Here is a 23,592-nt window from a genome sequence, read left to right as displayed (position 1 = left end):
AGAGCAGTTTTGACTCACCACTGTAACACGATAGTATGAACGGGTAGAGGGGCCGGAAATGGCGATGTACGGCACAAAGTACTGCATCTCTTCTTACCATGTTGAAGGCATTCTTAAAGTCCAGTTTGAGCAGGGACTTTTCTTCAGAAATGTTGGTGATGTATGCTCGTGCTGCATGTGCAGCCGCTTCACAGCCTTGGGGGATTCCAAATCCTAGCTGGATTGGTTTGAGCAATTCAGCCGCTTGCTGGCTGACTACCCTCGTAGCAGCCTTGGCAATCAGGCGTCGGAGAGTGTTGCCAACAGCGATTGGGCTGATTCCTTCGTCCTTCTTTTTGAGAGCACAGAGGGAGGCACCAAAAAAGAGAGGCCTGATGACCTCAGGTATCTCACCAGCCAGGCACATGTTGACGAACCTTGTGAGTTCCATAAGAAGATCTTGTGCAGCATCACCAACCGCAGGATTTAACATTTGCTTGATGTGTTGAGGTTTTAACCCTGTAAAGCCGCCTGCTGACCCAGGTGGAAAAGAAAGGGCTGCTTTGTAGACCTCAGATTCACCAACGATTAATGGGTCTGAAATGGTGTCGGCTGATGGCGGAACGATGTTGTCACCTTGAGGGGCTCTGGGTGGGTGCTTGCTTTGCAGGGCCCGTGCTGTGGCTGAGTTTCGAGGAGCAATTTTCTCGTCACTGGTGAGGACTCTAATAGCACTTGCGATATTTCCCTCTTCAATTTTCTTGGTGATTTGTGCTCTGATTTTGAACGTTTCCGGTACGTTGTTTTACCATTTCTGCGGTGGATGTGTTTTGCTCGGAGAGGCAGGCGAACTAGGTTGTCCCCCCTTGGGTATTCATTTATCGCCCTCAGGACCGAGGAAGCAAGTGATTTGTCCCTCCTTGGAGGGACGGTGAGGCATACATTGCCAAACAGAAGGACATTATGCCACGCTTGAATGTTTTCCGGGGCATCATTGGCCCTTTTCAGAAGATTACAGAGTTTGGCTGCTGCATTTGGGCGGGCTGCTTTTGGGATGTGTGGTAATGTTCTAGCAGACGTCGCTATGATCGCTTGGGTGAGGCTTTCAGATGAGATTAGGTTAATGGGAGTCTCTTCTCTAACTGTCAATGGCAGCTGGCCATTGCTTCCCTTTGGAAGCTGGTGGGAACCACTGCATCTTACCTCGTTGACGGTGTGAAAGCGGATAACACCACCGTTGGAGTTTTTGTTGCATACTCGGCAAAAACCTCTTTTAGGAGCAGTTGTTGGTACCTCAAGGCTTGTGGAGTCCTGCCCGACCGCTGGGACCCCTTCCATTTCAACTCGGTTGGGAGAGTTAAACTGTGCATTGTTCTATAGAGGGGGGCAAACACACTGGGTCATGGCCAAGCAACTACCAGCAACTGGGTGTGGAGCCAGCAACTGGGTGTGGAGCCAGCAACTGGGTGTGGAGGCATCAACTGGGTGTGGGGGCATCGACTGGGTGTGGGGGCATTAACTGGGTGTGGAGCCAGCAACTGGGTGTGGAGGCATCAGCTGGGTGTGGAGGCCGCGGCTGGGTGTGGAGGCCGCGGCTGGGGGTGGGGCCATCAACTGGGTGTGGAGGCCGCGGCTGGGTGTGGAGGCATCAACTGGGTGTGGAGGCATCAACTGGGTGTGGAGGCATCAGCTGGGTGTGGAGGCCACGGCTGGGTGTGGAGGCCGCAGCTGGGTGTGGAGGCCAGTGGGGCGAGGGTCAGCTCAGGTAGTGAGGTGCGGGGGGGGGGGGGGGATGGGGTCGGTTTGGGGGGGAGGCAGGCATGGTATCGAGTAGGCTATACACAATATACATTCATATATATGTACACCAGGGTATGTATGACACTGAGAATATAGGGTTGGCACTTTGTTATATGTATGACACTATAAACTGGGGTTGACACTTTGTGGTGTGTATGGCACTGAGTATCGGAGTTGGCACTTTGAGATGTATATTTCACAATGGCACTATATATACATGGTATTCACTTTGTATGTTGGGGCCGCAAAGTATACACTAAACAGACAGAAATTGTTCACTATCATTCACTGAGCCCACGAGGGAGGTGGTGGGGTGGTGTGGTGGTGAGGGGAGATGCGGCCACTACCAGCCTCCTCCGCCTGACCGGTGAGCGGGTGTTTTTAGTGACGCCTTACTTTAAGGTTCACTTTCCCTCACACGCCTCCCTCCGCCGCCCTTCCCCATCCCGCCCCGGCCGTTAAGGTGGTAGGCCTCCCTCACTGGCACTGTTGCTGGTGAGTTCAAGCTTGACAAGCCAGAGAAAACAAGCCACAGAAAAAAAATATATATATATACATATATATTTATGATCGATGTTCCCTTCGGAAATCTAAACCAGCATTTTCGGAGATTAGAAACCATTGTTATGAGTTTGATCATTCTCTGCTGGAATCTGATTTTAAAATTCTGGACACTTGTATGAATGGCCAGTCAGATTTGAGAGTAATGGAATCCTTATATATAAAGGAGCTGCGGCCTCTGTTAAATAGCAACCTTTCAGCTGTTCAATTGTACACTGTATAGTGCACAGTAGGCCCTGTAATCTGATTTATAGTTCATTCTGGTAGTTAATTTTATTATAATTTTGTTTAGTTTACCATGTCTTTGCCCTTTCTTACTTATTTCAAGTCTTGACATTGTACATTAATATAATCTTTTATTTAGGATATATAATACATTTTTGGTATTTAATTTTATTTAATATTTGAGTTTTTTATAAGATTTTGGTTAGTACTTTATAATTGTCGTTTATTCTGTTTGTATTTTATATACATTTTTTGTAGATTTGTAGTCATTATATAAATATTTGTTATAGTGTATAGTATCTATGTGTTAGGTATCAAGTTTCACTTCTGATCACTTCACGTAAGTTTAATAGAATGGTTTGTTTTAGTAGTTATAAAATTCATCTTGTAGTTCATTGGATTTTTAAATTAGCTTTTATATATGTGACAGTTAATAAGTTTTATTGGTATTGATCACTTTAAGTGCGCTTAAGTGTTTTGTTTTTTAAGCATTTTCCTTTCTTTGATAGGCAATTATATTCAGTATGAGTTCTTTGTTTACCAGTTATTTGATTGTGATTTCTGTTTTTTCTTTTAGATCTGATGATGAATACGAGAAGTATTCGAAACGTTATGCATTTTAAAGTAAAGAATCTGAAACAAGATGTTCAGTATATACCTGGTTTTCCTATTCATCTTATACATATATATATACACACACATATATATATATATATATATATATATATATATATATATATATATATATATATCAAACAGGAAATTTCCTTAAGTACTTTCGTATATTAAATACATCTTCAGAAGGTCCTTCTGAAGACCTTGTGACCTTCTGAAGATGTATTTAATATACGAAAGTACTTAAGGAAATTTCCTGTTTCATTTTTCCTCCGTGGTCTGACATTGTCACATTCTTAATCACGTGTTTATTTTCGTGATATACACACACACACACATATATATATATATATATATATATATATATATATATATATATATATATATATATATATATATATATATATATATATATATATATATATACAGTATATATATATAAGTATCTACATGTTCTATTCACCACAACTGTACAACTAATCTTCTATGGTGGCCCACCCTCTACACAGCATGGCAAGTCATGCAGACGATGCCACCTCTGTCACCCAAATATCTCCTCCCAATTGTAGAATGTCCCATACTGACTGACTTTCGCCCTCCTGGGCTAAGGTATGCTGAACTCTGTAATTACTATATGAGTACTGGAACACTTGATGATATATTGGACTTGTATCCAAGATTGACCATGTAATATATCTATCATACAATGTATATAATGTAACTATATAACCTGAGCTTGTAAAAGCACCTTCATCACCTTCAGTGATTAAGTGCTTAATTGCACACTAGTTTCTTTATGAGCTACCTCACCCTGTCAGAGTATATGAGACAAATGTATGTGAATGCCTGTGTGTGTATATATGAATGTATATGTGTGTATGTATGTATATGTATGGGTATAAAGTATATATGGAAGCTGATCAGAATTACATTTCACCTTTGATGAATTTACATTAATGACACTATGTAAAAGACACATCTAACACTTTATGTAGGGCATACGTAAATCTGTGAATCTATGTATTTACGTATGTAGGTTAGCTTAACATTTTAAAAGCACCGAATCAGCTTCTGTGGTTGAGTGTTCAATAAACCCTTGAACTATATGTTTAACACTTCTCTAACCCTGTCCATGGAGGACAGAAGAAAATGTATATATGCTGGTTAGCATTGTAAATGTGTGGCCACGTCTGTGGTAGAAAATAATAATAATAAAAAAAAATCTCCCAACATACTCCTTTTACTGTTATTACACTAATACATATGTTATACACATGTACCTACATTTGTGTTCACCATAGCGAACCACTAAGCTGCTATGGTAAGTGGCCACACAGATTCAGCAGACAACAGGTGGCCACACAGATTCAGCAGACAACAGGTGGCCACACAGATTAAGCAGACAATGCTACCTCCCTCAGCATCACTCCTCCCACACAGCGCTAATTATCACAAGAATTCTGTTATTATCACAATCCTGGTCATTTTTATCAGTCAGGGGTCTTCTGTAATAATGTCATTGCTAAATAATAGCAGTTACATATTTATTTTGACATTTTTAGGCGATGCTGTGGTCACAAGCTGAACAGCAGTGCTGTTAGCCCATGCTGCGTGTGCCAGCTTAGGTTGCTCACATAATAATGTGGCTAGTCATACCCGAGATTTTTTTTAACCTGAATGTACTAACAGCCACAATTTTTTTAAACATGGCATCTGTTGACAAGAGCCCTGAGGAAGCTGATGTGAACCCCATGAAGCCGTGGGCCATTTGAATTGTGGCCAGCACCCTACGTCATATATGTATGCAAGGGTTAAATATCATAATGGTATCTGAGACCTTGCTCTTCAGTTTATTAAAACATATCTAAATCACAGATACAAATATGCACATATCAATGACATAACATCACCCAATCAACCATAAACCGTAAGAGTGCCATAAGGCAGCATCTTAGGATCTCTACTCTTTCTTATATAACATCACCCAATCAACCATAAACCGTAAGAATTCCATAGGGCAGCATCTTAGGATCTCTCCTATTTCTTATATTAGGTAAATCATTTATTTACCTTATATTAGGTAAATCAATGATTTACCAAATTTCTCAAACTTCCTTAAACCAATGATAGTTGCTGATGATACTACCTTCATCTGTTCAGATCCTAACCCACATACACTAAATAACATTGTAAATAACAAATTAACAAGAGTTCTCTTATGCCAACAACTAACAATAAACACAGAAAAGACCTACTACATTTAATTTGGAAGTAAATCATCACACCAATTTTGCTTTCAGATACACAATGTCAACATTAGGATTAAAAATAATGAAACGTTCACTGGTATATACATAAACAAGAGACTAAACTTCAGCACCCACATACAGTAAACAGGATTAGGTCTAAACCTATAATAGGTTCGAATATTAAAAAAAATCAGATATTATGTTCTCCACTCTGCTCCTTTTCAATATATCACTCCCTAATCTATCCCTATTATATGGTATCCATGCATGGGGGTTCAACCAATTCAAATTACCTCGAGCCCATCATCACCCAGCAAAAATCAGAACTATAACAAACTCTATCTTTAGAAAATACATAGACCCTCTTTTAAAATCCCTAAACATGCTAAACATTACTCACTTTACACATATTCTCTTGTGCAATTTACATGTTCCAAACTTTATTCCTAAATGCTAATACAGATCTAATACTCTTTCTTGACAGATGGAGCAGAACCCATGATCACCATGGGTTGATTAGAAAAACTAATGTAATTGCCAGTGAGGCTAATTCAGAATAATTGTTTTTCTTTTATTTATATAATACAAGAATTCTTAAAATCTTGTAAAGCCAATAGCATGCATAGCGTTTCGAGCAGATCCTTAATCCTGATTTTCTTCGGATTACGACCCGCGAATTTAACAACCAGGTACACATTTACTGCTGGGTGAACAGAGGCTACAGTTAAGGATTGACACCTGGTCAATCCTCCCTGGCCAGGACACGAACCCAGGCCAAAGAACTTGCGAAGCGTCGGACAAGTGTCTTACCACTGTACCATTGGTAATGCTAGTCAGTCCCCAGCAGTCATGCTAATTGAGTCTTGCTAATGTACAGTATTTGGCAAACAATTATAGCATTGCTGATAAAGTTAGGCAGCCCCACACCTTGCCCGAAACGCAACATATTAGTGGCTTTAGGTATTGTATGTACTAGCTCTATCAATAAATCCAACATTATATTTTGTAACTCATTTTCTATGTACTTTTACCTGAATAAACATTTGAATTTGAATTTTTAATTTGATGTTTTTAACCAGCTCCAATGCTAAATAATATCACAACAAAAAGATTTATAAGTACAGAGATTATGTATATTAAAATTTAAATGAATTTCTAAAGATAATGATATAGAAAGAACATTAATATTTAAAGACATGAAGAAAAAACATATTTAAAACTTTGTTTTATCTTTACTAGAAGAAATAAATATTTCTTTACTAATGAGCAATATTGAGTTTTTCTACACTGACAGCTTCTCCTGCTCTTGCTTGGTCTATGAGGATTATCAGACTTCTACACTGACAACTTCTTTAACTCTTGCTTGGTTTAATAACATTTAACTTCTACACTGACAACTCTTCTAACTCTTGCTTGGTATATGAGAAGCATCTAAATTTCACTAAAGAACGAAATAATAAAATACCTTTAGATCTTTACCTGTCATCATGAAGTGTATTTCTGAAACAAAATACTGTATACATAATTACCTCTGTAGAACATCCAACTGACATTCTGATAGCACAATATTGTAGAGGGAACCACATTCAAAGTGCCCGCCAAGGAGACATTTTACAGTATAGGCAGGGCTGTGCCCTGATTGGTGGACGACGACGGCGCACGGCCTACCCGCGCGGCAGCCCGCGCAGGCCGAGTGGGCCAGATTTGAACTGCATGTGACCCAACGCGGACGACGCCTGCCCGGCACCACTGGCACTTAGGATATGTGCCCATAGGACCCCTAAGAGGCATTGATTCCCTCTGTCCTACCCTTCCTGAGGAGCCTAGACTTGCTCCACCTACCCTACCAGCCCTTCCTCTCCCTACGACGACAGTTCCAGGTGAATTACTGTACTATTGTTGTAACACGTGGGTCACCTCTACATTGGCGCAGTGAGTAAACGTTCCCACGCGGTGATCAAGAGGACCTCGCCAAGATATCTGCATCATCGTTCTGCCGACTTCAGTCAAGACGTCTTAGATAGTGTTCAACGGTTCCAGTCTCGAATTACTGGCTTTGGTTGCACCATAGATGTTCTTCGGTTCGTTGTTCAATAGCGGTGCCCAAGATATTTCAACCCCTGTTTTTTGTGTGCATATGTTTTATTCCACATCTCGTGCAATCCCCCAAGATTCTCCATAAGTTCCAGTTATCAGTGTTTTATACGGATTATTTCTCCGGATTTGTTGCATTTTATTGTCTTGTCCCCCAAGCACCGATTCCCGCGGTCCCCAAGTTCTTTGAAGAAGGGGAGACGAGTACCACCATTCACACGGAATACGGGCCACCGTTCATGAGCATACCCGACCTGTATTGTTTACGAATCCGCTCGCGGAGGATTTCAGGCTGTCGTTCCCGAGCGCATCCGTCTCCAGCGTGTTTACTACAGCGACGCTGGTCCCAGCTCTGCAGGGTGCTTGCTACAGGTCTGTTATTTTCTCATTTCTACTGTTAGCTAGACGTAACCTGTTCTGGGCTTTCTACAGAAGTAACGGCTCAAGGGAAAGAGATACATTAAGTGAGCCAGTGAGTTTGTGTTCATACCAGATTTAAGGTGGATGGTGATCCGCCCTGCACACAGTTCCACACGTTCACCTGAAAAAAGTGTTTTTGAGAACCCTCAGCCCAGTGCTTATGAAAATCAGGCACATTGCTTGTTAAAGTTCCTCAAAGTGCCTGTCATCAGATTTTCCAGTTTTGCAAGTGCAGTAAGTGCCCAGTTTTTGTCTAAGCCTCAAGTGATTTAGGTACCAATTAAGTGTGCAGTGTTTTATGTTGCTTGAAACCCACCTGGCCCCATCATTTACATTATTGACTGTGCAGTGCTTATTTTTCCTTGTGGAACATTTATCTCTATCTCTGAACATTGGAACCTTAAGTGTGGCTATTGGTGTCTGTGTTTTTTTTGTTTTGTTTTTCTGTTTGGGGTGGTATACATGTGAGGTGCCTGGCCCCAGATCTAAGGCTTATTACCAGGTGTGGCACGATATCGGAGCTTTAACTTTCGACACCAGCACAATGGCTCTAATCAAGATAAACTCTGCTTCGGCTGCTGAGCTGCAGCTGCTACCGGGTGTAGGAGATAAATTGGCCGCTCGCATTATCAAGTTTCGGCGTCACCATGTGATCACGGAGGACAACATTTATGATATCAACCGCCTTCGGGCCAAACCCGAGTTGATGGCTGCTATATCGTTTGAGGTGGACCCGTCCCAACAGGGCTCCGGGCCCTTAGGTCAGGGGGCAGGAAGTCGTTCATCGTCCTCGTCCAGCGAAATGGGAACCCGCCACTCCTCTAGGGGTGCCGCCAGCAGCAGCCAACGTGGACGTCGACCTCAGTCACCAGCTTACTCCAGGGCTAGTGGCCAGCAAGGTACTCGGCAGGGGAGCCCCTCCCGCCATCGATCGGCTCGATCAAGGAGACGGACAGCTCGACACTCGTCACACAGCTCTCTGACTTCCGATTCGGATGCCTCTCTATCCCGCAGCAGGCGGACAGGTTATCGCCAACAAAAGGAGACCTTCCGCACACCACCTCGGGCATTGGACTATGACGGGAAGTCAGATTGGGCCACCTTCTACCGCCGCTTCACGTCTTATGCCTCGGAAAAGGACTGGAGCGGGCCTACGTCATTGACACAGTTAGGATGGTGCCTCAAGGGTAAGGCAAGTGATTTTTACAATCGCTTACTGGACAGAGAACCGTCGATCGATTATATTCGCATGATGCATAAGATGATCAAGCGATTTGGCGATAGGGAAGTTCTGGATGTAGCCATGATGAAGTTTAACCAGGCCCAGCAGGAACCAGAAGAGGATATTGCTGATTGGGCAGATAGGGCCCACCACTTGGCTCATCGGGCTTACAAACATTTGCCACGGTGGGAAGTGGAACAAATCGCAGTAATGAGATTTGGCCAGGGATTACAGGATAAGAGTCTGGCAGGATACATTTCCAATGCAAGGAACTCCTCCATGGAGGAGGCTATCGATCGGGCCCAAACCTTCCAGCACAATGCCATAGCGATCCACGGTTCCTCAGGTTCCAAAGGATACGACTCCCATCACCGAGTGCCCCAAGGTCCAGCAGTGCGAGTGAATGCAGTGGGAAGGTACTCCCAGTATGAGCGGCCACCCAGGAGTAATGACGCTTCTCGGCGCTCGACACTCGCCCTCCCCAGCTCCCCAGGCACGTCACCGGCTACCAGCTCTTCAGGTTTTGGAATCAACAGTTGCCGACCATCGAGTGCGGGCTCGCATCCTTTATCTTCCAGGGGCGTGGAGGCGAAGTTGGACACCTTGGTAGCAGGCATCTCAGAGACCAACGGGAGATTGGACCAGGTGTGTGAGAGTTTGAGGCACCTTACAGTTGCTCTTATGTCACCACAGCATCGCCGTAGCCCATCCCCTAGGCGACCTGTTCAGTGCTACAGGTGTGGGAAAGAGGGTCATTTTGCTCGGGACTGTGAGGAATCCGAAAGGGATGAGGAAGCAGTCCGCCAGCACGGGGACACCTCGGGCAACAAGCCACATGTTTCATTTAAGGACCAGAATTCGTCTTTAAACGCTGCCGGGTCGGCTCATTCGGTCTAATTCCGACCCAGTGCATAACAGGCCAAGGAGGGGCATCGGAGCAAGATGCTGACCAGATATTGTCTAGAGGTGTGGAAGACATCTCGGCTCACACTGACAGGGGGGACATGGACATTAGCACATCAGACACATACAACCAACAGAGTTTGGTTATGCTAAGTGAGAACTCGTCAAGTGAGGCTCCTTCAGGAATCCAATGCAGGACAAAAGTGGCAATTCGGGACCATGCCACTACTGAACAAACAGGTCTGGATCAGGAAGCAAAGCAAAATTCTCACAGGAAGTGGGGCCCGTTAAGACACAATGTGGAAAGGAGGGCTCAGAAGAAAATAAAGAATGAACTAGCATTTGGTCAGTTCTTGGAAGGCATAGATCCAATTGCTTTCCCTTGGGATCCTGGGGGTGAGATGTGAGAAGAGGGTTGCTCTGTCAAAGGACTCACATTCAAGGAGCAGCGCTTCGGTGCGAGGAATATTGTTAGGACAAATTCCTAAGAGTGAAGCTGAAAAGAAAAAAAAAAAAAAAAAGGAAAGGGAATAGTGTAGTGTATGCAATGTTGAAACAGTTCGTGTATAGTGCAAAGATAATACGGGTAATAATTGTAATAGGACCCATTCATGAAACCAGACTTTTTTACAAAAAAGACATGTTGTATATAGTGAAACGTTTTCCCTCCAACATACCCATTGTTCTATAGGGACGGGAGGAGTGTAGAGGGAACCACATTCAAAGTGCCCGCCAAGGAGACATTTTACAGTATAGGCAGGGCTGTGCCCTGATTGGTGGACGACGACGGCGCACGGCCTACCCGCGCGGCAGCCCGCGCAGGCCGAGTGGGCCAGATTTGAACTGCATGTGACCCAACGCGGACGACGCCTGCCCGGCACCACTGGCACTTAGGATATGTGCCCATAGGACCCCTAAGAGGCATTGATTCCCTCTGTCCTACCCTTCCTGAGGAGCCTAGACTTGCTCCACCTACCCTACCAGCCCTTCCTCTCCCTACGACGACAGTTCCAGGTGAATTACTGTACTATTGTTGTAACACGTGGGTCACCTCTACAATATTTTGTGTTCATGATGAAGCTAAACTCCAAATTATATATTATATTAAAGGTAAGTCAGTGTACTCATATGTGTTTCATTACACTTCAACATTCTCTCAATCATCTCCCACACTCAAAGTGTTTAGCTTATCAGCTGAATGTATCATCTTGTGCCTCTTCATACTTCCAGGATGATTGAGTCTCTTCCCACACTCTGAACACTCATAACTTTTGTCACCTGAATGCACTGACATGTGACGAATTATTGTTCCACGTTCTCTAAATTTTTTGCCGCACTCAGCACATTCGAAAGGTTTTTGATCTGTATGTACCATCATGTGAGTCTTCATATATCCACGCCGACTGAATCTCTTTCCACACTCAGGACACTCATGAGGTTTATCACCTGAATGTACTAACATGTGAAGTATTATAGTTCTACGGTGTCTAAATTTTTTGCCACATAGAGCACATTCAAAAGATTTTTTATTTGTATGCACCATCCTGTGAGTCTTCATACTTCCAACATGACTGAATCTCTTCCCACACTCTGGACACTCATAAGGTTTATCACCTGAATGTACTAACTTATGATGTATTATACTGTTACGGTGCTTAAATTGTTTGCCACACACGGCACATTCGAAAGGTTTTTCATTTGTATGCACTATCCTGTGAGTCTTCATATTTCTAAGCAAACTGAATCTCTTCCCACACTCTGGACACCCATGAGGTTTATCACCTGAATGCACTAGCATATGAGTCTTCAAACTTCCAAGCTGTCTGAATCTCTTCCCACATTCTGGACACCCATGAGGTTTGTCGCCTGAATGCACTAACATATGAGTCTTCATACTTCCAAGCTGACTGAATCTCTTCCCACACTCTGGACACCCATGAGGTTTGTCACCCGAATGCACTAACAAATGACGCTTCACATGTCCAAGAACACTGAATCTCTTCCCACACTCTGGACACTCATGAGGTTTCTCACCTGAATGCACTAACATGTGAGTCTTTATATGTCGATGATGATTAAATCTCTTCCCACACTCTGAGCACTCATGAGGTTTGTCGTCTGAGTGCACTAACATGTGAGTCTTCATATTTCCAAGACGAGTGAATACCTTCCCACACTCTGGACACTGGTGAGTCTTCATCTTCTTTTATGCTCGAGTCTGGACACACCAGTTGTTCCTGACAAAATGGCGTTCGACGCTCATACAAGCATTCCAATATTTTTTCTGGTTTAATATTTTTTTTTCCTACTTATTATTTTTTGCTTATTACTTGTTTTCTACATTTATCACCCATATTTGTTCTCATTTTTCCAATTAAAGAATGTACTTGGAATTCTTTCTTCATACAAAATACCCTACGATTGTATACTTTTTTAAGGAATCAGTTCTCCCTTGGCGGATGCACAACATGAGTTTACTTGAGAATCACTACTGCACTAGGGACCTTGACGAGGACAGGAAGCCGGCGGTTTGTCGAAGGTCCTTCAATTTGTTTTGATGCGATTTACCAGGTGTATTTTAAGTTAAGAGTTTTGGCATTTACGGATTCGACGAGTAGACGGTTCCATTAGTTTATAATTCCAGCATTGATTAAACCTGTATTTTGGTTGGTAATAATTATTAGTCCTAATGGCGGTGGTAAAGTACTCGCCTGGCGCTTCGCGAGCGCATTGGCCTGGGCTCGTATCCTGGCCGGGGAGAATTGACTAGGCGCAATTCCTGAATTGTAACCTTTGTTCACCCAGCAGTGAATGGGTACCTGATTGTTAACCGATTTGGCGGGTTGAATTCCAGGTAAAACTAGGATTAAGGACTTACCCGCAACGTTATGCGTGCTATAGTGGCTCTACAAGAATGTAAAAACTCGTGTATACATAAATAAAATACAAACAAATATATTCATATCAATTTAATATGAGAATAACAATATCCAAATTAGTAACAAATTAGATGGTAAATTCTTTCGTGAATTTGTTGTGTAATGTGACATTGTTAACAAGCAGAATTTCCAGGGCCGCATTTTAATTTATTTATTTATTATTTATTTATTTATATACAAGAAGGTAGATTGGGTTTGTGAAGATACATAGCATAGTATTTACATGTTGACCAGACCACACACTAGAAAGTGAAGGGACGACGACGTTTCGGTCCGTCCTGGACCATTCTCAAGTCGATTGTGATGAGGAAAGTTGTTGTTGTTCGTTTTAGATTTAGCTACTCATAACGAAATATCCATGAAGCACGGGCAAGTGTGAGCCCGCAGTTGAGTTCGGTTATTCGCGATAACCTTTTTACTCTGATATTTGGGTCAAAGTATAGGAAGAATGAGAAGAAGTATAGGTTAGGAATCGTCTCCAAAGAATTCTCAAAGAATTACTCATCATTGCTATCTAAAATAATTAGGAAAGCCAAAATTAAATACTATGAAGACAAATTTACCCACACAAAGGGCAATATTAAGAAAACATGGAGTACAATTTCTCAAATATTGGGATCAAAGAAGATTTTAAATAACAAACCAATACTCCTATCAAATAATGATGGTTTGCTTTCAGCCTCTGACACTGCTCTTGAGTTCAATAGGTTCTTCTCTTCCATTGGGTCATCCCTTGCAAATGATACTAATTCCACTGACGTTAATGAGATAATCCTTTCCCTTAAAACCAAGTCTAGTGCCCTTGAGGAGATACCAACTTTAATTTGCAAAAAAGCCTCCAGATCTTTAGCCCCTGCTATTGCATTGCTCTTCAACAAGTCACTTGAACTCCAAACCTTTCCTAATATTCTAAAAAAAAAGCGAGAGTAACCCCTGTCCACAAATGTGGTGATCTCACAGATGTTAACTAACTACAGACCTACATCACTCCTGCCTAACATGTCAAAAATATTTGAAAAACTAATATACAAGCAGCTTTACTCCTATCTAGCCAAATACAATATACTTAGCTCTTGTCAATATGGCTTCAGACCCAAAAAAAGCACTAACGATGCACTTATTAGTATGATTAACTTGATTCATGCAGCTCTTGATAAAAATGAGTTCCCTGTTGGGTTATTTGTGGACCTGTGTAAGGCTTTTGACACTATCAACCACCAAAACCTTCTTCTTAAATTACATCATTATGGAGTCAGAGGACACTCACTGCAATACCTCAAATCTTACCTTACTGACAGGCTCCAGTACGTTTCTGTGAATAATTCAATTTCTCCCATCCTACCCATCAACATCGGTGTTCCTCAGGGCAGCATACTTGGCCCTCTCCTCTTTCTCATCTACATTAATGACCTTCCAAATGCCTCCCAACACCTCAAACCAATTCTATTTGCTGATGACACAACCTTCATTTACTCCAGTCCTGACCCCCTTGCTCTAAATGCCACAGTAAATACAGAGCTAAATAAAGTCCATCTTTGGCTAACTGCCAACAAGCTCACCCTTAATAACATTGACAAAACTTTCTATATTCTGTTTGGCAATAAATCCTCTAATCAAATAAATCTCAGAATAAACAATACCCAAATTTATAACAAATTAGATGGCAAATTCCTTGGCGTTCTCATTGACCACAAGCTGAATTTCCAGGGACACATTCTAAATATATCTAAAAAAAGTTTCAAAAACTGTTGGCATTCTTTCTAAGATCAGATATTATGTATCCCCGCCCTGCCCTGGTGACGCTCTATTACTCCCTCATCTATCCATATCTCAACTATAGTATTTGTGCTTGAGGTTCTACCACCCAAAATCATTTACGTCCTCTAATTACTCAACACAAAGCTGCTATTAGGACAATATCCAACTCTGGCCCCAGACATCACTCGGTACCCCTACTCAAATCTCTGAATATGTTAGATATTAAGTCACTGCACATTCTCTCATGTGTATTATACATATATAAAACGCTGAACTGCAATGCCAATCCTGACCTCAAAAGCTTCATTGAAGGTTGTAACAGAACCCATGAGCACCACACCAGAAATAAATACAGTTTTGATATTCCAAGAGTAACGACTTAATGAAACTAGAAATGCTCTACAAATCAAGGGACCCAGAATGTGGAATGACCTTCCCAACCAACCAACCAACCAACCAGGGAGCCGGTCGGCTGAGCGGACAGCACGCGGGACTTGTGATCCTGTGGTCCTGGGTTCGATCCCAGGCGCCGGCTGAGAAACAATGGGCAGAGTTTCTTTCACCCTATGCCCTTGTTACTTAGCAGAAAAATAGGTACCTGGGTGTTAGTCACCTGTCACGGGCTGCTTCCTGGGGGTGGAGGCCTGGTCGAGGACCGGGCCGTGTTGACACTAAAAAGCCCCAAAATCATCTCAAGATAACCTCAAGAAGATAACCATGTTAAAGACTGTACCTCTCTCAACCAGTTTAAGATAAAATCGAAGCACTACCTTATAAATTCCCTGTAACCTACCTTACCCCTCTATTGCCAACCCATGTCTGTTTTTTTAATCAGCGCTGTTTATCGACCTAATTGTATTTGTGCTGCTTTTTCAGCCATGTTCCCCCCTTTTTTTAATCTTTATTTTAATTTGTTCTCAACACATTTTATTCTTTATACTCAATTAGTATTACGCTTTAGTCATTAATGTTTTTCATGCCCGAAACGCTTTGCGTAATAGTGGCTTTTGGCATTGTATGTACTAGTTCTATCTATAAATCCATCATTCTTTGTAAAATCTCTTGTATGTATGTACCTTACCTAAATAAACATTTATTTATTTATTTATTTATTTATTTATTTATATATAAAACGCTGAACTGTAATGCCAATCCTGACCTCAAAAGCTTCATTGAAGGTTGTAACAGAGCCCATGAGCACCACACCAGAAATAAATACAGTTTTGATATTCCAAGAGTACGACTTAATGAAACTAGAAATTCTCTACAAATCAAGGGACCCAGAATGTGGAATGACCTTCCCAACCATGTTAAAGACTGTACCTCTCTCAACCAGTTTAAGATAAAAACGAAGCACTACCTGATAAATTCCCTGTAACCTACCTTACCCCTCTATTGTCAACCCATGTCTATTTTTTTAATCAACGCTGTTTGTCGACCTAATTGTATTTGTGCTGCTTTTTCAGCCATGTTCCTCCCTTTTTTATCTTTATTTTAATTTGTTCTCAACACATTTTATTTTTATACTCAATTTAGTATTAAGTTTTAGTCATTAATGTTTTTCCTGCCCGAAACGCTTTGCGTAATAGTGGCTTTAGGCATTGTATGTACTAGTTCTATCTATAAATCGATCAATTTATGTAAAATCTCTTGTATGAATGTACCTTACCTGAATAAACATTTTATTTTTATTTTTATTTTACTGGAGAAACCAGGAAGCAACACTTACTCCCTCGGGCATTGACATTATGTTCGTAGCACAACAGATGGCACTGGTCTTGAATCGCCACATCACCGGAGGTGAGGTAAAGAGTAAATTTAGGGATGATAGCGAGTCTTCTTTCGTGTTAATTTCCCTACCGATTTTTGTATCATCTGCAAATTTGCAGATGTTGCTACTCAAACCTGAATCTAAATCATTTACATATATTATAAACAACAGAGGTCCCAGGACAGAGCCCTGAGGTACTCCACTAACAACATTATCCCACTCTGACTTAACCCCATTTATACTAACTCTTTGTTTCCTTTGGAATAGTCATGCCCTAATCCAACTTAATATAGCACCCCCAATACCATGAGCCTCTATTTTTTAATTAGTCTTTCATGTGGCACTGTATCAAAAGCTTTGCTAAAGTCAAGGTACACAACATCACAATCCTTACCACTATCAACTGCCTCAACTATGCTGGAATAAAAAGTTAGCAAATTTGTTAAACATGAACGGCCATTTGTAAAACCATGTTGCGACTCATTTATTAATTAATGTTTTTCAAGATGAAGACGAATTGTATTTGCAATTATTGATTCAAGTAACTTTCCCACAATAGACGTTAGGCTAATTGGCCGATAGTTTGACGCAAGTGATCTATCTCCTTTCTTAAAAATTGGTACCACATTAGCTACCTTCCATGACTGGCACTCTGCCTAACTCTATTGATTTATTAAATATGGTAGACAGTGGCTCAGAAAGCTCCTCTTTGCATTCTTTAAGCACCCTGGCAAACACTTCATCCGGCCCTGGGGATTTGTTTGGTTTTTGGTTTTACTAATTGTTTAATTACATCCTCCCTGGTAACTGCTAAATTAGTCAACCTGTCCTCATCCACACCCACATAGACTTGTTCGGCAGAAGGCATATTGTTAAGTTCTTCTTTAATAAATACAGATATAAAATATTTGTTAAAAATACTACTCATCTCCTTGTCATTATCCGTTATTTGACCTGTCTCAGTTTTTAATGGACCTATCCTTACCCTAGTCTTAGTTCGATATAACTGAAAAAAACCTTTAGGATTTGTTTTTGCTTGCTCTGCTATGCGAACTTCATAGTTTCTTTTTGCTTTCCTAATCTCTTTTTTAACATTTCTAACTAGTTGTAAGAATTCCTGTTCTAAACTGGCTTCCCCATTCTTAATCCTTTTGTACCAAGCTCTCTTTTTACCTATAAGGTTCTTCAAATTCTTTGTTATCCACTTTGGGTCATTAGTATTCGATCTATTCAATTTGTATGGTATACTACGTTCCTGTGCTTTGTTTAGAATATTCTTAAATAAGTTATATATTGAATCCACATCAAAATCCCCTTTTACGTCACCTATCACTGGGTTCATGTCTCGCTCCAAGACCGGCCCACACCCCATACCCAAAACTTTCCAATCTATTTGAGCCAAAAAATTTCTTAGGCTATTAAAATCAGCTTTTCGAAAATCTGGCACTTTAACAGAATTTTCTCCTACAGGTCTATTCCATTCTATGCTAAATCTGATTTCTTTGTGATCACTGTTCCCTAGCTCACTCCCTATTTCGATGTCATTAATTTGTGTTTCCCTGTTAGTTAACACTAAATCTAAAATATTATTTTCCCGCGTTGGTTCCTTAATGTGTTGCGTAAGAAAGCAATCGTCAATTAATTCTAGAAAATCTTCTGTTTCACTATTCCCTGTTTTGTTCAACCAGTTTACTCCATTAAAATTAAAGTCACCCATGACATAAATACTGTTAGATCTAGATGCTCTAGATATTTCATCCCAAAGATGCTTTGCTCCATTCTGTCTAAATTTGGTGGCCTATATATAACTCCTATTATAATATTATTTGCTTTTTCGTTTAATTCTATCCAAATAGTTTCTGTGTGTGGCTCAGTTTTCATTCCCTCTTTGAGACTACATTTCAAATTGTCCCTAACATATATGGCGACTCCCCCCCTCCTCGTCTAATATATCGATCTGGGTGAAATAGTTTAAATCCATTTATTTGATATTCAGCTAATAGTTCTCTATTTTCTACATTCATCCACGTTTCGGTAAGTGCAATAATATCTATTTTTTCTGTGCATACAAGAGCATTTAATTCGTTAATTTTATTTCTTAGACTTCTACTGTTAGTGTAATATACCCTAAGTGAATTGTTATTTTGAGGCCCTTTTCTTTCCCTGATCATTTTGCCAATTCCTTTCTCCCACAAACAGATACTTTTATTACCTCCTTCCTCCAAATCAATTCCCATATCACTATCTACTAACAGTTTAAACCCAAACAAACACCTCTAACCACTGGTTCCAACGAATTCGCAACAGCAACAACCCCAGCCCTTGATAGATGCACCCCATCACGAGCATACATTTCAATTCTTCCATAGAAGTGTTCCCAGTTGTCTATGAAAGATATTGCATTTGATTTGCAATATCTTTCCAACCGGCAATTGACACCAAGTGCCCTCGACATCCATTCATTTCCCACTCCCTTTCTTTGAAGGGAGTGGATGTTAGAATGTTTAGGGATTTAAACAAGGGGGCTGAGTGTTCTCTGAAAGCAGAGTTTGTTATTATTCTGATAGCAGATTTTTGCTGGGTGATGATGGACTTGAGGTGGTTTGCAGTGGTTGAACCCCATGCACAGATACCATACCACACAGACAAATACAGGGGTATCTCACCCCTGGCAGGAGCCTCTAGCGACGGGCTAGTAACGCTCCTCAACAGGCACCTCACTGGCAGTCACCTCTTCCCTTAGTCAGTCCCGGGATACGCCAAATTTTTCCACTGCTGCTCAACTAGCAGAAACTACACTGTTCCTGGTCGGCGGTGGCTCACTTACTCGTCAGGCGGGACTAAGTTGCGAGGGTTTAGGCTGCCCAAGGTAGACTGCCGTCCTCACTACCACTGCTGCCCCACGTCACCTCTGTGGACACAGACACGTCATCAGTTATAGGGTACTTGAACTTGGCGTTCTCATTGACCACAAGCTGAATTTCCAGGGACACATTCTAAATATATCAAAAAAAGTTTCAAAAACTGTTGGCATTCTTTCTAAGATCAGATGTTATGTACCCCGCCCTGCCCTGGTGACTCTATTACTCCCTCATCTATCAATATCTCAACTATGGTATTTGTGCTTGGAGCTCTACTACACAAAATCATTTACGTCCTCTAATTACTCAACACAAAGCTGCTATTAGGACAATATCCAACTCTGGCCCCAGACATCACTCGGTACCCCTACTCAAATCTCTGAATATGTTAGATATTAAGTCACTGCACATTCTCTCATGTGTATTATACATATATAAAACGCTGAACTGTAATGCCAATCCTGACCTCAAAAGATTCATTGAAGGTTGTAACAGAACCCATGAGCACCACACCAGAAATAAATTCAGTTTTGATATTCCAAGAGTACGACTTAATCAAACTAGAAATGTTCTACAAATAAAGGGACCCAGAATGTGGAATGACCTTCCCAACCATGTTAAAGACTGTACCTCTCTCAACCAGTTTAAGATAAAACCGAAGCACTACCTAATAAATTCCCTGTAACCGGTACAACCCGTTCTCGCAAATTCGTAAAGTCAATATTGACTTATTAACTACGTGCATAGGTGATATACTAAACATAATAGATACCCTTAAAAAGATTCATAGAAAACACCAACCTTACCTAACCTTGTTAGTATCTTAAGATAAGCATCTTATTGCTTCGTAATTACAATTATTACTTAACCTATACCTATTATAGGTTAGGTAATAATTGTAATTACGAAGCAATAAGATGCTTATCTTAAGATACTAACAAGGTTAGGTAAGGTCGGTGTTTTCTATGAATCTTTTTAAGGGTATCTATTATGTTAAGTATGTCACCTATGCACATATTTAATAAGTCAATATTGACTTATTAAATTTGCGAGAACGGGTTGACCTACCTTACCCCTCTATTGTCATCCCATGTCTGTTTTTTTTTTTAATCAACGCTGTTTGTCGACTTAATTGTATTTGTGCTGCTTTTTCAGCCATGTTTTCCCCTTTTTTTATCTCTATTTTTATTTGTTCTCAACACATTTTATTCTTTATACTCAATTAGTATTAAGTTTTAGTCATTAATGTTTTTCCCTCCCGAAACGCTTTGCGTAATAGTGGCTTTAGGCATTGTATGTACTAGTTCTATCTATAAATCGATCAATTTATGTAAAATCTCTTGTATGTATGTACCTTACCTGAATAAACATTTTATTTTTATTTTTATTTTACTGGAGAAACCAGGAAGCAAGACTTACTCCCTCGGGCATTGACATTATGTTCGTAGCACAACAGATGGCACTGGTCTTGAATCGCCACATCACCGGAGGTCACCCACTACGACCTCACTTGTTAACCAAGGCAGGAATCTTGAGCCATTTACAGGAATCAGGCGGTTACCACTAGATGGCGTCGTCCATATGACGTCCGATTTTTTTTTTTTTTTGCAGGGATATTCCTGCGCGGGACCTAAACCTCTGGCTGGCCCACTAAGCGTTGCTTGTTTCTGTTTTACTTCGGCGGAGTATGAGTATTTATGACTCGTATGGTCGCTTCAGTAAGATTTTGCCACATGTGTTTAACAACTTCTTCTGCTCTGTTGAATCTAAGTTGAAATCTTAATGGGTTTGTAACTGTGCACTGTGTTAGATAATGTTCCAGTGGTCTGTCGGGCATTTCTGCACAGTGCTGACATTTCCTCTCATCTTCTGGAACCTGTAAGCCTATTTCCCATGCACATGGGTATCCAAGCCTGATGTGATGTAAGTGTACTTCTGTTGCTCTACTGTTCCCTTTCACTAAACTAAGTGGTTCGTAGTTGGTTGAATTCTTGTACCAACCCACAGATCCTGATGTTGCAACTGCTGTGTTGTGGTCACTGTACATCTTTTGCATTGCTTTGTTTCTAATTACTTTCTTAATCTGTGATAGACTCTTTGGTATGTAAATGTCTACATTTCTTCTCTTAGTTGCAAGTTTTGCAGCTTTGTCTGCAATGTCATTTCTTATTATTCCCACATGACTTGGCACCCAGTTGATAAGTACCCGTCGGCCTTGTCGTTTGTTTGCATTAATGATATGACATTTGTGATCAGATGTATGTTATCACATATGTGTTCTTGTTGCAATGTTTCAATGGCGGTTCTCAAATCTGTATGTATGATAACATGTTGTCGGTGTTCAGCAAGAACATGTTCCAAAGCCTTTTGAATGGCTAGCATCTCTGTTTGTACAGTCGAACACCCATTTGAGAGCCTCCAATTATTTACAGAGTTTCCTGCTTTAACTGCAGCTCCGGTTTCTTGTCCCTGCTGGTCTACTGATCCATCTGTGAAGTAAGTAAAGCTGTCGGATGCCATGTTTGCTCCTATATGCATCTGTGCAATGTTACGTAGCAGATGAGGATTTGTCTGGTTCTTTTTTCCTTCAATAACCATAATCTTAAAGTCTGCTGGAGGAGATTCCCAAGGGGCTTGCATAACAAAGTCTGCATGTATGTCGTCGATACCCCTCTCAGTGACTGTGTTTGTTATATCGAATGTCTTGATGGTGTTTATTGCACAATGGGTCCACCTGTTGCTAATGGAGGCTCTTCTGTCCAGAGCTAGTGCTCCAGTGATTATATCTTTAAGTGAACAGATTCTCGGTCTAGTCAATATCTTGGTCAGCATGCACGCACTGTGGGGTTAGAGAGCAGACTCACAGATGGCGCTGATATCGCTACTCCATACTTGGACAGATAGTCGGGTTCGTAACAATGAAATTAGGTACTTTTTAGTTTTGTTTTTGAATGAGGCAAAAGTTGTACAGCTTTTCACTTCATTAGGGAGTGAGTTCCATAGATTATGTCCCTTTATATGCATAGAGTGTTTTCACAGATTAAGTTCGACTCTGGTGATATCAAGAAGATATTTATTTCTGGTGTGGTGATAATGGATCCTATTATATCTGTCCAGGGAGAGTTTCAGAGTAGGGTTTCCATTTAAGAACAGGGTTTTGTAAATGTAATTGACACAAGAGAATGTGTGGAGAGAGTTTATGCTTAGAATGTTTAGGGATTTACACAAGGGGGCTGAGTGTTGTCTGAAAGCAGAGTTTGTTATTATTCTGATAGCAGATTTTGGCTGGGTGATGATGGACTTGAGGTGATTTGCAGTGGTTGAACCCCATGCACAGATACCATAATTAAGATAGGGATAGATTAGTGCATAATATAGTGAGGTGAGAGCGGAGTTAGGTACATAATATCAGATTTTGGAGAATATACCAACTGTTTTAGAGACTTTCTTAGTTATGTGTTGTATGTGGGTGCTGAAGTCGAGTTTGTTGTCTAGGAATAGGCCAAGAAACTTTCCATCACTTTTATTACTGATGTTAACATTATCTATCTGAAGCAGAATTGCATTTGTTGATTTGCTTCCAAATAAGATGTAGTAAGTCTTTTCTGTATTTAGTGTTAGTTTGCTGACTGACATCCATAAGTGGACTTTTTTAATTAATTATTCACAACGTTATTTAGTGTGTGTGGGTTGGGGGTCTGAGTAGATGAGGGTAGTATCATAAGCAAACAATATAGGTTTAAGAATGTTAGAGACATTAGGCAGATCACTGAGGTATATAAGAAATAGGAGAGGTTCCAAGATGTTGCCCTGTGGCACTCCAACGGTAATTTGTAGAGTGGGAGAGGTTATATCATTAATGGCTACTCATTGGTGTTTGCCACTAAAATAGGATTGGATCCAGGGCAAGGCCTCGGATTCCATAATGATGGAGATAACGTAAGAGGTAGTTGTGATTAACAGTATCAAAGGCCTTTCTCAGGTCAATGAAGAGTCCAATCGGAAACTCATTTTTGTCAAGGGCTGAGTAAATTATATCCAGGAGACTAATAATTGCATCGTTAATATTATTTTGAGAGCGGAAGCCAAGCTGACAGGGGCTGAGTATGTCGAATTTTACGAGGTAGGAGTAAAGCTGTTTGTAGATAATTTTTCAAATATTTTTGATAGTATGGGTAGGTTTGATATTGGTCTA

At 40.9% G+C, this 23,592-nt stretch overlaps 1 protein-coding gene across 1 annotated transcript; it reads right to left on the bottom strand.

Moving 5' to 3' along the window:
* Positions 1-11,104: 11,104 nt before the first annotated feature.
* Positions 11,105-12,302, bottom strand: LOC138354976 (gastrula zinc finger protein XlCGF57.1-like). The gene has a single exon (XM_069309667.1). It carries the CDS (start codon positions 12,266-12,268, stop codon positions 11,225-11,227), a length of 1,044 nt encoding a protein of 347 aa, XP_069165768.1. The 5' UTR covers positions 12,269-12,302; the 3' UTR covers positions 11,105-11,224.
* Between the last annotated feature and the right edge of the window lie 11,290 nt (positions 12,303-23,592).

Source organism: Procambarus clarkii, chromosome 65 (genome assembly GCF_040958095.1).
Source record: "Procambarus clarkii isolate CNS0578487 chromosome 65, FALCON_Pclarkii_2.0, whole genome shotgun sequence".
Classification (NCBI taxonomy): Eukaryota; Metazoa; Arthropoda; class Malacostraca; order Decapoda; family Cambaridae; genus Procambarus; species Procambarus clarkii.
This window is presented reverse-complemented; position numbering and strand designations above follow the sequence as displayed.

Excerpts from the sequence above, each read along its gene's own strand:
- LOC138354976 (XM_069309667.1), bottom strand. The coding sequence starts at position 12,268 with ATGAAGACTCACCAGTGTCCAGAGTGTGGGAAGGTATTCACTCGTCTT.